At 39.3% G+C, this 16,055-nt stretch overlaps 1 protein-coding gene and 1 pseudogene across 1 annotated transcript; both read right to left on the bottom strand.

Annotated features, from left to right (window-relative positions):
• Positions 1–1,837: 1,837 nt before the first annotated feature.
• Defb38 (defensin beta 38) lies at positions 1,838–5,169 on the bottom strand. Its single transcript, NM_001037552.2, has 2 exons — positions 5,070–5,169; positions 1,838–2,028 (listed from the first exon to the last, which is right to left on the bottom strand). The coding sequence occupies exons 1-2, from the start codon at positions 5,128–5,130 to the stop codon at positions 1,898–1,900; spliced, it is 192 nt and encodes a 63-aa protein (NP_001032641.1). The 5' UTR covers positions 5,131–5,169; the 3' UTR covers positions 1,838–1,897.
• A 4,527-nt stretch (positions 5,170–9,696) lies between these two features.
• Btf3-ps2 (basic transcription factor 3, pseudogene 2) lies at positions 9,697–10,183 on the bottom strand (annotated as a pseudogene).
• Positions 10,184–16,055: the final 5,872 nt, after the last annotated feature.

The following is a 16,055-nucleotide window of genomic DNA, read 5'->3' as shown; positions in this document are numbered from 1 at the left end:
TGAGAGAATGGGGCAGACGAGCAGATCCAGTTATAGGTTCAGACTAGAAGATAAATAGTGTTCTTGAAGAGGGGAGGGAGTTCTACATCTACTAGGCTCCTTATGGGTCCCAGCTGCTGTGGTTATTTTGGTGGGTGTCTTACCTGGGGCCCTGACTGCATCAGGACTCCTGGGAGATCTGCAGACTTGTGGTGTTGAGAGAGAGAGAGAGGTACAGACAAGCAAATCAGCCTGGGCTCATGTGGAGACCGGAAGGGAAAAGGCTGTGTTTACATTTTTATTAGTTCATCACATTTTCTTATACTGTTTTCTCCTTTCTTGTGACACAATCTTTTTTAGCTTTATTTACACTCATTTGCTTATTTTTCTATAAATGTGTATTCTTCTTGGGCCATAGCTATAAAAATATCTTTTTGAGCAGTGTTGTTTTTTTTTATACCATATTTGATTCTTGTTTTATAGTCTGATTTTTACATTGAAATTTTCAATCAATTATTTGTTGATTTTGTATATAATATGGGACAAGGGGTTGAAACTGAAACCTAGGATTTTATTCTGTGAGTGGCTGGGTTAAAGACTGCACTGAATTGTTAGATCATAATATGTCTATGAATACAATGAGGGTATTAATGGATAAACAATTAGATTCTAATGCTAGACTTGAGGTAGGTGGAGCTGTTCTGTATCTAAATTATGAAGACCCTGGGTAAGTTTAGAAAGGCTTCTTAAGCTCTTTGTACCTTCAAAAATCTTGCCTTCACATAGACCTTTCTGAATCTGGAAACTTCAAACCTCTGATAGCCTCTAGAATCAACCTTTAAATGCTTTGGAGGAAATCTTTCTTTGGCTAAGGAAATGGTAATGGCCACATTTTGGTAAAAGCTTTGCTTGTCCTAGGCTTTCTTAGGACCTTGCCAGATCCTCTATAATATAGAGGCCTTGACTTCTAACCAGTGCATCAAGATGAATCACAATGTGTTACTCATGAGGAGATACACTGTCTTCTAAAACACTGTTCTCATTCCCTGATTCATAGAAACTAATTTGGATATAATGTATCAGAATGAATTTTAACATTGTTAGGAACTGTAGCCTGTCTCTGCAAATTTGGACCAGTTCAGATTTAATAATGTAGTTTTTGCCATTGGTTATTCTTACCTTTAATGTTATACCTCAGTGATGCAGAAAGTTCTCAAATTCTTTGTGTAGTTACTAGGATGGATATCCAAAGTATCTGTTTTCTCCTTCATGTTAGCACAAGGAATTACTTTTACTCTCTGCTCACTGATGCTGGGAGCCTCCTATGTACAAAGTCTTTACAGATTCATGAGAAAAACAAGTTAGTGGATTACAGGTTTAAAGCCATCAGTAACTCTGAAGAGTGTTACAGCAGTCATTCTGTCGGTTCCAACTTGGGGTGGGAATAATGGCCAGTGGATTCAGAAACCTAAATACAACCACAGCAATTAGATCCAAAGAAGGCAGGTACTTTGTGGCTGCATGGAAATTACAAATATTAAGGAGGTGGCAGGGTGGTTGTTATGGTTTGATCTGAAAAAGCCCTGACTGCATAAACTAATTTAGGCAGAAGTGACTCCAGGTCCCTGCTCTGTCCTTTGCTACTTGAGATGAATTGGAGTAAAGTGGTCCTCATTAGTATGTTTCTTGAAAAAAATGAAATGGAATCATATTTGCTTATTTCATGGCCTTATATCTCCTTGACAAGACAGGGATTTTGGACTGGTTTGTCCTTCATTGCATGTGCCTTAGAATAACACAATTCTCTTAACTCAATATTGATTTGTACAATACTCATTTAGTACAAAGTAGCTACACCTTCGTGTGTTTTTCTTTATTAAAGCAATGATTACACATTATTCATGTGACTTCTGGAATACTAATATCGCTTTTGGCAACACTTGGCTTTTCCTTTATAACAGGTGCTAACAGAAATAGACAACCATGGGCATTCAAAGTAGTAACAGACGTTTTTCTTTTGGACACATTTTGCTGTGTCCTGATCAGTAGCTGCTAGAAAAGAAAAGAACAGAAAAGACTTAGTCTCTTGGCTGTAGCTGTGGTTACCTTTTGCACGTTGATGAACAGGTAAGAGTTCTATACAAAGTACATACAAAATTTTATTATTTAAAGAAAAAATTCATAACTTGTATTCTGGACATGTAATAACATATGAGCTGCCTTGAACTAACATACCATGGACAGTCCTACAGCTCAGTAGCCATATTGGTTGTGATTACTACATTAGAAAAAGCAAATGGAGAATATTTTCTTTTCTATTCTTTTGAGACAAGGTCTCACTGTATAGGCCTCACTGGTTTGGAATTCATTATTTAGGTTAGGCTGGCTTTGACTCATCCTCTTAGATTTGCGATTAAAGGAAGAACCATGCTCGCTAGCTATAGAAAATTCTCCTCACCACAAAATCTTCAGTGGAACAGTGGAGCTATGGTGGTGGGAGGAAACAGAACAAAACTCTGCTTTCCCTACCCCAACACTTTCTCAGAGAAGATTCACAGCCTAAACCACTCACTAGCTTGCTCACATCAAATCTATCTTTCTGAGTTCTGTCTCATAGCCTTTCTCTACATTCTATGGGTTCTGACTTCTGTTGTGCATGATTGTTGAAAGAACAATGCTCTAAATCTAATGTTGGCCTCAAAATGATCATTCCCAGTCAGATCCTCAAGAGGTGACCACCTCGAGATTTTGTTTCCATTTGTGGCACTGTCAGATGCCAGCATGACTCTAAGAGGATGCTTTGTGTATTCCATGTTTCCTGGTGAAGTATGTGCAGCTCATTGTCTAGTACAAGAAAGAGGTGAAAGAAATCAAGTTTTGAAAGCATATTGCTGTGTTCAGTTTTCTTAATGACATCATTAATCTAATCTATATCTATCTATCTATCTTTCTATCTATCTATCTATCTATCTAGTCTTTTAAGTTGTTTTAAATTATCAGCTTGATGGAGTCTAGAGTCACTTTGGAAAAGGGCCTCTTTTATGTCTGTTGAGATTATCTTGATTGTGTTAATTACTGTGAGATAACCCATTTTAATTGTGGATAGGACCATTCCCAGGCAGGCATCATGGATCATTTAAATGGAGAAACTGAGGAATAATGTACTCATTCATTGTTCTCTGATTTTGGACTGTGGTTTATTGCAGTTTCCTCTCTAGTTTCTTTGATAAAATATCCTGGGGAAAACAACTTATGAGAGAAAGAACTTAGTTCATAATTACAAGCTACAATTTATCAGTACAAAGACATCAAGGAAGTCGAAGAAGTTAGTTGTCACAACCACAATCAAAAGGAGAGAGAGAAAGAGAGACAGAGACAGATATAGATATACAGTGAGAGACAAAAAAGAGAAAAGGACAGTCAGAGAGACAGTCAAAGAGACAGAGACAGACAGAAAGTGAGAGAATGCGAGAGAGAGATAGAGATAGAGAGATATCGAAACAGTGATAGAGTAATAGCAAGAGAGAGTGAGAAAGAGCAAGAGAGATAGATAGAGACAGAGACAGAGAGACAGAGAGAGAGACAGAGAAAGGCAGAGAGAGGCAGAGAGAGCTTGCATGCCAGTGTTTAGCTCACTTTCTGCAGCTTTTTACAGTCCAGGCCCTAAGCCCTGGAAATGGTGACATTTTTAACAGGCAAGTCTTCTTATTTCAGTTAATGAGGCAAAGACCTATAGGTAACCTAGATAACCTGAATTGATATTCTCTTCCCATGCCACTCTAGCTTGTGTCAAGTAGACAACAGTATCCATCAGGTGGATACAAGGTGACCACCTACTTCAGCTCCCATTGCCCTGGCTTCCCTGCTATCATATACTGAGATGGGAGATAAAATAAATTTGATATTCTCTTCCCATGCCACTCTAGCTTGTGTCAAGTAGACAACAGTATCCATCAGGTGGATACAAGGTGACCACCTACTTCAGCTCCCATTGCCCTGGCTTCCCTGCTATCATATACTGAGATGGGAGATAAAATAAAGACTTTCTCTCTTCGTTGTTCTTTCAGAATATTATACCACATCAGAAAAACAAACCAAGGCAATTGCTAAGCAGAAGAGGTTTAATAGAATAGGACTGTTTTAGAGTCAAGGAGAGACTGAGAACTCAGTTCATTCAATGTCTCCCCGATGTAACAGATGATAAATGTGTCCATTGTTTTCACAGCAAAGACACAGAGAGAGACCACGATGGAATCTCCTGCCCTTGTTTTGATTCTCATTCTTCCTAAGTACACCTCTGGCTGGCCATCTCATTCTGCTAATCTATAGAATGAAATTCTGTCGTTTCCTTTACTGGACTGTGTACATCACAAGGGAGACTTAGTTATGAGCTTCATGTAAAATAATTCAGTTGTATAAGCAGATTTTGCTATGCAGTGATAATGGTTAGCTTGATTCCTCATCCCTTGGATTGGACTCTTGTCCTACTGAACATAAGTTATGTGGTTGTAGTGGACTATCTAAGAAATAGGCATGACCCTTTTTATTCACAGGAACACTGTGAGGAATAATTAAAATGGTGGCCCTTGTACTTCATTCTAAGTCTACGCTTCCTTCCCACAGGGCCTTCAAGACATGCATCATCTGCTACGAACTTACCTAATCTAAAACATCAAGTTCATCTTCCCCATTAGCCAAGTTTATTGCAGTCACGTGTTAAACAGGCCTGTGAAAGGTCATAAAGGAACAGGTGCCTGACTCTTGATAAAAATCTGGCCTCTTGGTGAGCTAAGCTTTCCTGGTGATAAAGAAGAATGGGTTCTACAAAGAATATTTTTTTTAGAGGACCATGAGAAGAAGAAGGTTGAAGATCTTGGGAAATCTCTATTACTAGCTCTTCATTCTGTCCAAGTTTATTGCCCTGATACCTGGGCCCCAGAATGAAGCCCCAATGTCTGTTGCCTGCAGGGTGTTGACCCTAGGAATGCTCTCCCACTGACCGTTCCTCAGACCTCAAACTCATTTATCATCAGTTCTTTGACCCAGTGTCCTCAGCTCTGGTCAGGGATTCAGCATGTCTTGGTACTTACCTTGGTTGACCTGGAAGAGGTAGAGAGAGAGGACCAGCAGCAGAAAGCAGGAGATCTTCATGCTTGCTGCACAACGAGCTGATTAAAGACCAGACCAGAGCTGGGAAACTTAGCTCAAAGATGAACCCAAGCACAGAGTGCATCTGTCTTAATTGAGAGGCAGGAATAAGTAACCTCTGAGATGAGGCATAAGGAGGAGTGGCAATCTAGAGTGACTGTCCAATAGCTAAACCTTACAGTGTGTATACCGAGAAAACTCGAATGCTGAGAGCCTCCTGTCTCTGTTGCCTGGGCCTAGAGTTTGCTCTCCCCCTGAAATTGTTAAGTACCACTTGCCTAAACCAGACTCATAAACGCTCCTTAGGAAACTGAGACTACTCCTTTAAACTATGTTTACTGCCAAGGATTTTAAACTTACACTAATTACACATTGGTTGGTTTCACTCACAGTTCGTACGCTGGTTGTTTTACAGTGCAGGACATGGTTGGAAGCAGAGGGAAATGTCTTCCCCAGACTCTCAGACCAAGAATTTGCTACAAAAGTGGCATTCTAACTCCTGATCAGAGCCACTAAAAGAAAGGTGGAAACCAGGAGCCTGGATATTGTTTCTCGTTCAGTCAGCCATTGTCCCTATGTTTTCATTGACACACAGCTGTCTATGCTTTTCAAACTCTGGGGACAGCACTGGACAGTTATTCCAGATGTTTAAGTAACTAGCAAAATGAAAATACTTAAATATTAAAATATTTATTTTTGATTCCCATGAGGGGTATTTTTTTTTACCAGTTCAGGTGTCCAGCTGTTGATATTTCCAAAGTCCCCATCATTACAGATGACTCAGATTGTAACGCTGTCGGTCCCTGAGTATAAATGTCCTCAGTGACCACAGAATCATATACCTTCTCACTGTGGATCCAAAATGGCCACACTCTGGGTTTGGTTCCTTTCTGTCTTGCAATGTAAAACACCCCGCCCTCCTCTTAACTTTAGGTTGTAGGAAAATCTAGGTTTTTTTTTTTTCCTTAAGACTCTTCCCTACTGTCCCTTACACTGATTGTCATTTTCTGCTCTCTTTCACTCACTCCTGCTGTCTCTAGATTAGCAGTAAGATCTGGAAGGTCAACTAGATACAATGTCATCTGAGGGCAAGAGTGTCTCATTGCGTGCCTGTGTCCTCCTTTGTCTCTCACAAGAGGAAGTGCAGTAGTGCCTGAATCTCTCAGTAAGGCCAAGGCTGACCCTCTGGTGGGGTTTGTTTTAGCCTACTCCTCCATTCTTCCACTCTAGGGTGAGTGTTTTACAGATCAGCTTAATTAGAATTTAATGGGTTAAGAAAAATTATTATTGTCTGTTCCCCTGACATATTTATCTGATTTTACCACACTCCTGACAGTGATTGGTTTTCCTATCCCCCTGGCTCGATTGGTTTCTAAGTTCAGCACATTCTCCTCGCTGTGCACCCATTCGCCCTCCTTCCTTTTTACAAATAGAACATTTGTAGACACATACCATAGAAAGAATGGTATATTATAAGAAAGTGCTACAGTGATATCTGTCAGATGAGCACACACCCTCCATTCTTATGGAGATCATCTTCTTAGGTACCTGCTGTAGAAGTGAATATTGAAGTGAACGGTGGAAACGCGACATTGCCTCATGGGGACAAAAGAGCAGGAAAAAATAGGTGCTAGAAAAATTCATTAAGTGCTCAAATCACATTTTGTGAGAAAAGCAGATCCAACAGTAAACATGGGCTACACGTCAGAAAGAGAAATAAACAAGCTGTGAAAAAGGTGAAACCAATCCTTCTCAAGTTCTCCCTTTAATTAGTGTACACTTTTCATTTACTCACTTGAAAATTTGAATCAAAGCAAACAAGGTTTTTTTTTAATGAAACCATGCCCAACCAAAATATTAATATAGGTTATATTTTGTTTATTTTGCATTGTTATTGAGATAATTTCATATGTTCTTGTCATATGCTTTAAATTGTTATTGTTGTTACATATATGTTAATATCCAAAATATACAAAGAGCTCAAGAAGTTAGACTCCAGAGAGTCAGATAACCCTATTAAAAATAGGGGTGCCTGAAACTGACCCGAACCTGTTCCACAGCTCCCTGCACTCAATCACGTTGGGGAGAGAGCTGAACTCCCAGAAGTGCAGACAATTCTGAGAACTCAGAGGAGACAACTACTTTATGCCCACATTCCTGACCCAAGAGGAAATCACTTAGTGCCATCTGTGCACCCTGAGCACAGGGACCTAGGAGCAGCAGGACCCTTTGCGTTTCTGACTGTGCTGAGAGCTGAAAGCCAGTCACCAGGATTATCAGTCACACCTGAGAGCAGAGGCAAGACCAACTCTTCCGTGCCAAACACCTGCCTGGAGGCTACAGGTCACACAAACCCAGGAGCAGCTCTCTGTTCCCAGATCCAGCTGAAAGAGAACAGGGCTACAGGAGGGCAGAAACACAGACCTACAGGAGAGTCAAGCCATGACAAGCTAACACCAGAGACAACCTGATGGTGAGAGGCAAGCACAGGAAACTAAGCAACAGAAACCAAGACTACTTGGCATCATCGAGGCACAGTTCTCCCACCAAAGAAAATATCCCAATACACTGGAAAAGCAGGATTTGGATTTAAAAATCTCATCTTATGATAATGATAGAGGTCTTTAAGAAAGACATAAATAACTCCCTTTAAAAAATACAGGACAACACAGGTAAACAAGTAGAAGCCCTTAAAGAAGAAACACAAAAATCCCTTAAAGACTTACAGGAAAACAACCAAACAGGTGAAGGAATTGAACAAAACCGTCCAGGATTTAAAAATGGAAATAGAAACAATAAAGAAATCACAAAGGGAGACAACCCTGGAGATAGAAAACCTAGGAAAGAGATCAGGGGTCATAGATGCAAGCATCATCAACAGAACACAAGAGATAGAAGAGAGAATCTCAGAGGCAGAAGATACCATAGAAAACATCGATGATCAAAGATAATGTAAAACACAAAAAATTCATAGGCCAAAACATCCAGGAAATCCAGGACACAATGAGAAGATCACACCAGAGGATAATAGAGTGAAGGCTCCCAACTGAAAACTTTCCTAACCTAAAGAAAGAGATGCCCCTAAACATATAAGAAACCTACAGAACTCCAAATAGATTGGACCAGAAAAGAAACTCCTCCTGTCACATAGTAGTCAAAACACCATATGCACAAAACAAAGGAAGAATATTAAAAACAGTAAAGGAGAAAGGTCAAGTAACGTATAAATGCAGACCTATCAGAATTACACCAGACTTCTCACCAGAGACTATGAAAGTCAGATGATCCTGGGCAGATGTCATACAGACCCTAAGAGAACACAAATGCCAGCCTAGGCTACTATATCTAGCAAAACTCTCAGTTAACATAGATGGAGAAGCCAAGATATTCCATGATAAAACCAAATTTACACATATCTTTTCTAGAAATGTAGCCCTACAAAGGATAATAGATTGAAAACTCCAACACAAGGAGGAAAAAAACTACACCCTGGAAAAAGGAAGAAAATAATCTCTTTGCAACAAAACCAAAAGAAGAGAGACACACAAACATAATTCCACCTCTAATAACAAAAATAACAGGAAGCAACAATCACTATTCCTTAATATCTCTCAACATCAATGGACTCAATTCCCCAATATATATATTTTGAATATTAGTCCTCTATTGGATGTAGAGTTAGTAAAGATTTCCCCCCCCCAACAATCTGTAGGTGACCGATTTGTTCTATTGACTGTGTCTTTGGCTTTTCAAAAGCTTTTCAGTTTCATTCGGTCCCATTTATCTATTGTTGATCTTAGAGCCTGAGCCATTGGTGTTCTGTTTAGAAAATTTCTTCCTGGGCCAATGAGTTTGAGGCTCTTTCCCACCTCCTTTTCTATTAGATTCAGTGTATCTGGTTTAATGTTGAGGTCCTGGATCCACTTGGATTTGAGCTGTATGCAGAATGATAACTATTTTCGTTCGTCTCCATGCAGACTGCCAGTCAGCGGCACCGTCTATTGATGCTTTATTTTTTCCACTGTATGTTTTTGGCCTCTTTGTCAACGATCAAGTGTCCATAGGTGTGTGGATTTCCTTCTGGTTCTCCAATTCTATTCCACTGATTGACCTGTCTCTGTCCCAATGCCATGTGGTCTTTTTTTTTTTTTTTTTTTTTTTTTTTACTAGGCCAAGAATTTTATTAACCTTTTCCAAACTTTATTCCCAGGTGTCTTCAGCTTAATTTGCTGCAAAGAATGAATTAGGCATAAGCGAAAACTGAAAAGAGCTGCAGTGTCCGGGGTGTGTGTGGGGGGGGGTGGGTGGGGGGAGGAGGCTTGGGCTTAAAAATATTAGAGATCTAGATTTTATCAGATCCATAATAAACAAAAAAATTTTAAAAAGCAGTCATGATATAACACAGCAGATCCTGTACGTAACTTCTGCAAGGGTCACCTTCTTCAGAAGTCGCTTCAATTCAGTTTTGATTGTAGCCATTCTGATCGGTGTTAAGGCGAAATCTCAGGGTCACTTTGATTCGCATTTCCCTGATGACTAAGGACTTTAAACAATTTTATCCTCAGCCACTCAGGATTCTTCGTTCTTAGAAGCTTCATCAAAATTCTCCACCAGATCTGGAACTTCATCATCATTATCCTCTCCAGGAGCAAGTAGTGCTTTTCCATCCACAGATTGTTCGGGCAGAGCTTCAGCCCGTCTCCTCAGACTGGTCAGACGGTCCGCCCCAAGATGGCTGAGGATGCTAGGAAGCATTTCTGTCAGCTGCTTGATCTCACCGTGGCCTGTCATGGGGAAGGTGTTTGCTGCCAGAGACGCCTGAACTTTAGGGTTCTTAAAATAGATCGCTGTTCCTTGGTTTGTAAACATGTTCACCTCTTCAATACCAGAGACATTGTTTAGCCCTAACTTCTTTAAGGAGAACTGCAGTTTTTATCATCTGCTGTGTCTGTTCTGTGAACCACCTTCTTCTCTCTACCAGCAGTTCCTTTCCCACCAATGCGCACTTGTGCCTGCAGTTTGGTGAGTTTTCCTGGTTTGTGATCGTTTCTTTCATCTTGTCGGAGTGGAAATGGCACCGCGCGGGGGACTAAGGTTCACACTCAGGGGGTCTCGGGCAGGCCAGCTGAGATAAGGCACACACACGCGGGGATGCAAGATGGCAGCTCTGCCATGTGGTCCTTATCACTATTGCTTTGTAGTACAGCTTGAGGTCAGGGATGGTGATTCCCCTAGAAGATCTTTTATTGTTGAGAATTGTTTTTGGATACCCTGGATTTTTAGTTTTTTTTTTTTTCCATATGATTTGAGAATTGCTCTTTCCGTGTCTGTGGGGTATTGTATTGGAATTTTGGTGGGAATTGTATTAAATCTGTAGTTAGCTTTTTTTTTTTATTTTTATTTTTTTTTGGTTCTTTTTTTCAGAGCTGGGGACCGAACCCAGGGCCTTGCGCTTCCTAGGTAAGCGCTCTACCACTGAGCTAAATCCCCAGCCCCTGTAGTTAGCTTTTAAAAAAATTTTTATTTTATATTTCTTTACTTACATTTCAAAGGTTATTCCCCTTCCCGGTTTCCTGTCCATAAATCCCCATCCTCCCTTCCCCTCCCCAATATGGGTATTCCCTCTATACATCCCCCTTATTGCCCTCCCCCATATTCCCCTGCACTGGGGGTCCAACTTTGGCAAGACCAAGGGCTTTCCCTTCCACTGGTGCCTCAACAAGGCTATTCTCTGCTACATATGCAGTTGGAGCCCTGGGTCAATCCATGTAGTCTTTTGGTAGTGGTTTAGTCCCTAGAAGCTCTGGTTGGTTGGCATTGTTGTTTTTATGGGGTTGCAAGCTCCTTCATAGCTTTTGCTAAGGTAGTCATTTTTACTATGTTAATCATACCAATCCATGAGCATGGGAGATCTTTCCATCTTCTGAGGTGTTCTTTGATTTCTTTCTTCAGAGACTTGAAGTTCTTGTCATACAGATCTTTCACTTGCTTGTTAAGAGTTACACCAAGATGTTTTATACTGTTTGTGGCAATAGGGTCTTGTTTCCCAAATTTCTTTTCAGCCTGTTTTTCATCTGTACAAAGTAAAACTACTAATTCATTTGAGTTAATTTTATATCCTGACATTTTTTATCAGCTGTAGAAGTTCTCTGGTGGAATTTTTGTGGTCGATTATGTATACTATCATATAATCTGCAAATAGTGATCTTTTGACTTCTTCCTTTCCAATTTATATCCCCTTGATCACCTTTTGTTTTCTAATTTCCCTAGCTAGAACTTCAAGTACTGTATTGAATAGGTAGGGAGAGAGTGGGCAGTCATATTTCGTCCCTGATTTTGGTAGGATTGCTTCAAATTTCTCTCCATTTAATTTGATGTTGGTTTTTGTTTTGCTATATATTGCTTCTATTATGTTTAGGTATGTGCCTTGAATTCTTGATCTTTTCAGGACTTTTAATATGAAGGGATGTTATATTTTTTGAAGGTTTTTTCAGCATTTTATGAGATGATCATGTGGTTTCCCCCCCACCCTTGAGTTTGTTTATATAGTGGATTACATTGATGGAGTTTTGTAAATTGAACCATCCCTGGGATGAAGCATACTTGATCTTGGTGAATGGTGGTTTTGATGGATTCTTGATTTAGTTTATGAGAATTTTATTGAGTACTTTTGCATCGATAATCATAAGCAGGATTGGTCTGAAGTTCTCTGTCTTTGTTGGGTCTTCATGTGGTTTGGATATCAGAGCAATTGTGGCTTCATAGAAAGAATTAGTGTTCCTTTTTTCTGTTTCTGTTTTGTGTAATAGTTTGAGGAGTATTGGTATTAGCTCTTTTTTAAAGGTCTGGTAGAATTCTGCACTAAAGCCATCTGGTCCTGGGCTATTTTTGATTGGGAGGTTTTTGATGACTATTTCTATTTCCTTAGGGACTTATGGGGTTATGGGACTGTTTATATAGTTGACCAGATCTTGATCTAACTTGGTGTGTGTTATCTATCTAGAAACTCATCCATTTTACCTAGATTTTCCAATTTTGTAAGGTATATGCTATTGTAGTTGGTTTTGATAATTGAATTTTCTCAGTTTTTGTTGTTATGTCTCCCTTTTCATTTCTGATTTTGTTAATTTGTACACTGTCTCTGTGTCCCTTAGTTAGACTGACTAAGGATTTATCTATCTTGTTGATTTTCTTAAAGAACCAACTCTTGGTTTTTTTGATTCCTTGTCTCATTTTCTTTGTTTCTTACTGTAGATTTCAGCCCTGAGTTTGCTTATTTCATCCTGTCTACTCCTCTTGGGTTTATTTGCTTTTTTCTGCTCTAGAGCTTCTGGGTGTGCTGTTAAGTTGCTTGTATGGGATTTCTCCAGTTTCTTTATGAAGGCACTTAGTAGTATAAAATTTCCTCTTAACACTGCCTTCATTGTGTTTCATTTGTTTGGCTATGTTGTGTTTACATTTTCATTGAGTTTGATAAAATTTTTTATTTATTTTCTTATTTCTTCTATGACCAAGGTATCATTGAGTAGAGAGTTATTCAGCTTCCATGAATATGTGGGCTTTCTGTCGTTATTGAAGTCTAGCTTTATTCCATCATGATCTAATAGGATGCAGAGGATTTTCCAGTTTTCTTGTATCAGTTGAAGCTTGTTTTATGTCTGATTACATGGTCATTTTTGGAGAAGGTTCCATGAGGTGCTGAGAAGAAGACAAATTCCCTTGTTTTGGGGTGAAATGTTATGCAGATATCTGTTAAATACATTTGGTTCATAACTTCTGTTCATTTCACCGTGTCTCTGTTTAGTTTCTGTCTCAATTGTCCATTAGTAAGAGGGGGTGATGAAATCTCCCACTATTATTGTGTGAGTTTCTATGTGTGTTTTGAGCTTTAGTAGTTTATTTTATTATTGTGGGTGCCCTTGTTTTTGGGATACAGATGTTCAGAATTGAGACTTCCTCCTGGTGGATTTTTCCTTCGATGAATATGAAGTGTCCTTCCCCATCTCATTTGATAACTTTTGGTTGAAAGTCTATTTTAATGGATATTAGAATGGCAGATCTAACTTATTTCTTGGGACCATTTGCTTGGAAAACTTTTTTCCAGCCTTTTACTCCGAGATTGTGTCTGTCTTTGTGACTGAGGTATATTTATTGTATGTGGCAAAATGTTGGATCCTGTTTATGGATCCAGTCTGTTAGGCTGTGTGTGTGTGTGTGTGTGTGTGTGTGTGTGTGTGTGTGTGTGTGTGTGTGTTTATTGTGGAATTCATTCCATTGATGTCGAGAGATACCAAAGACAAATGATTGTTAGCTCCTGTTATTTTTGTTGCTGGAGGAGGTGTTATGCGTGAATGATTCTCTTCTTTTGTATTTGTTGTGAAATGTTTATTTTCTTATGTTTTCATGGTGTAGTTACCCTCCTTGTGTTGAGAATTTTGTTCCAGTATCTTCTGTAGGGCTGAATTAGTAGTAAGATGCTGTTTAAATTCGTTTTTTTTTCATGGAATATCTTGATTTCTCTATCTATGATCATGAAGAGTTTTACTGAGTATATTATCCTGGGCTGGCATTTGTATTCTCTTAGGTTCTGAATGACATCTGTCCAGGATCTTCTGGCTTTTAGAGCCTTTGTTGAGTAGTCTGGTACAATTTTGATCAATTTGACTTCATATGTTACTTGACCTTTTGACCTTACATCTTTAAATATTCTTTCTTTGTTCCAGGCATTTAGTGTTTTGATTATTATGTGACAGGAGGATTTTCTTTTCTGGTCCAATCTATTTTGTGCTCTGTAGGCTTCTTGTACATTTTTGGCGATCTTTTCCTTTAGTTTGAGAAGTTTTCTTCTATGATTTTGTTGGAGATGCTTTTTGGCCCTTTGAACTGGAATTCTTCACCCTGTTCTATTCCTATTATTCTTAGGTTGGATCTTTTCAATGTGTCCTGAATTCTTGGATAATTTGGGTTAGGAACTTTTTACTCTTTGTATTTTCTTTGACTGATGTGTCAATATCTTCTATGGTTTCTTCTATGCCTGAGATTCTCTCTTCTATCTCTTTATTCTGTTGGTGATGCTTGTATCTGTATTTCCTGATCTCTTTCCTAAGTTGTCTGTCTCTAGGGTTGCCCACCTTTGTATTTTCTTTATTGTTTCTAATTCCAGTTTTAGTTGTTGGACCATTTTAAGAAAGTTCTTTTTATATCCTCCTTAAAGCTCTTTATCATTTTCATGAGATTAGATTTGAGGTCATTATCTTGGTTGTCAAGCATGTTATCCAGAGGTTGCTGTGGTGGGAGAACTGGGTTCTGATGATGCCACTTTGCATTGGTTTCTTTAGCATACAACCTTGTGTTTGCCTCTGCCCATTTAGTTCTGTCTGGTGTTAAGTTGCATGGGCATCTTTGACTTGAACTGGCCTCCACAGAGTCAGGTAAAGCTCTGTGACTTGAATTAGAGTTGGTCTCCTTGGAGGCAGGCAGTGTTGTCTCTGGTTAGAGTGGGCTTCCCATGTCTCTAGTTAGAGCAGGCCTCCTGTGTCCCTGGTTACTGTGGATGTTCTGTGACCTTGTTTACTGTGGATCTCCTGGGAGACTTCCAAGCTTGTAGCATTTATGTGGGTATAAGGTTGCTGATCTGACCTGGGTTGGGGAAGTAAGCCAGAAGGAAGGTTGAGCTCAGGGTTTGGGGTGGAGGAGTTGGGTCCTGAGCCAGCTGGACTTCCTGGTTGTCTCACCTTCTAAATTCTCACCTGTGTCTTTGGTTTCTGTGGAATTCCTGGGAGGCAAGCAGGATCTAGCATTTGGGTATCACGTTGCTGATCTGGCCCAAGTGGGGAAGTGGGATTATATATTTTGATTATTATGAATTATTATGATCTAGTGAATGAGTACAGATATATTTTTGGCATATTTTCTTTCAGTTATTTTGGGTATATGTTGGTTCAAGGCTACTACAGTAGCATATAGCCCAGTAGTTGCTCTGAGGATATTTACATGAGAGCTAATGTTTATACAATAGTTGTGTTGATATTCCCTGCCAAGAACAGTGGAGAAATAATCAACTTGTGCATCTTCATCTAGTATCATCCTGTTTCTCTGATGTTAGTATTTTTAATAAAAGTGAAGTGGCCTCCCATTTGGGTTTTAATATTTATTTCTCTAGTGATTAGTGATGCTGAGCATTGTTTCATTGACAACAGTCATTTGCACATCAGTCTATGAGTAACTATGTCCAGGTGCTTTGGCATTGTTTTAATTGGGTTCCTTTCTGTGTTTCTCTTTATTGTCTTACTTCCTACTGTAAATTGAATATTGCACAGTTATTAGATATATGATATGTTTACATTTTGATGAGTTCATAGCATTCTTCTTATTCTCTTATCCCCTTTCTTGTGAAAAAGCTTTTTTAGTTTGATTTACCTTCATTTGCTTATTTTTGCTATAAATGTGTATCCTTCTTGGGTTATAGCCATAGAAATGTCTTTCCAAGCAGTGTTTCAGAGATTTTGTACCATATTTGTTCCTTGTTTTATAATCTGAGTTTTCATATTGACACATGGACAGACACATGGCTCCAGCTGCATATGTAGCAGAGGATCGCCTTGTTGGGCATCAATGGGAGGAGAGGCCCTTAGTCCCATGAAGGCTCGATGCCCTGTGTATGGGAATGTCAGAGTGGGAAGGCAGGAAGGGGTGGGTGGGTGGTTGGGGGAGCATCCTCATAGAAGCAGGGGAGGGTGAATGGGATAGGGGGTTTATGGACGGGAAACCGGGAAAGGGGACAACATTTGTAAGTAAATAAAAAATATCCAATAATAAAAAGAAGTTGACCTTCATAAAAAGAAAACAAAAAGACACCTTCAATCCATTGTTTGTTCATTTTCTATATAATATGAGATAAGGAGCTGAAACTGAAACCCAAGGTTTTA

The sequence above is a fragment of the Rattus norvegicus genome, chromosome 16 (assembly GCF_036323735.1).
Source record: "Rattus norvegicus strain BN/NHsdMcwi chromosome 16, GRCr8, whole genome shotgun sequence".
NCBI lineage: Eukaryota > Metazoa > Chordata > Mammalia > Rodentia > Muridae > Rattus > Rattus norvegicus.
The sequence above is the reverse complement of the archived record's forward strand: the minus strand, read 5'-3'. Positions and strand labels throughout refer to the sequence as shown.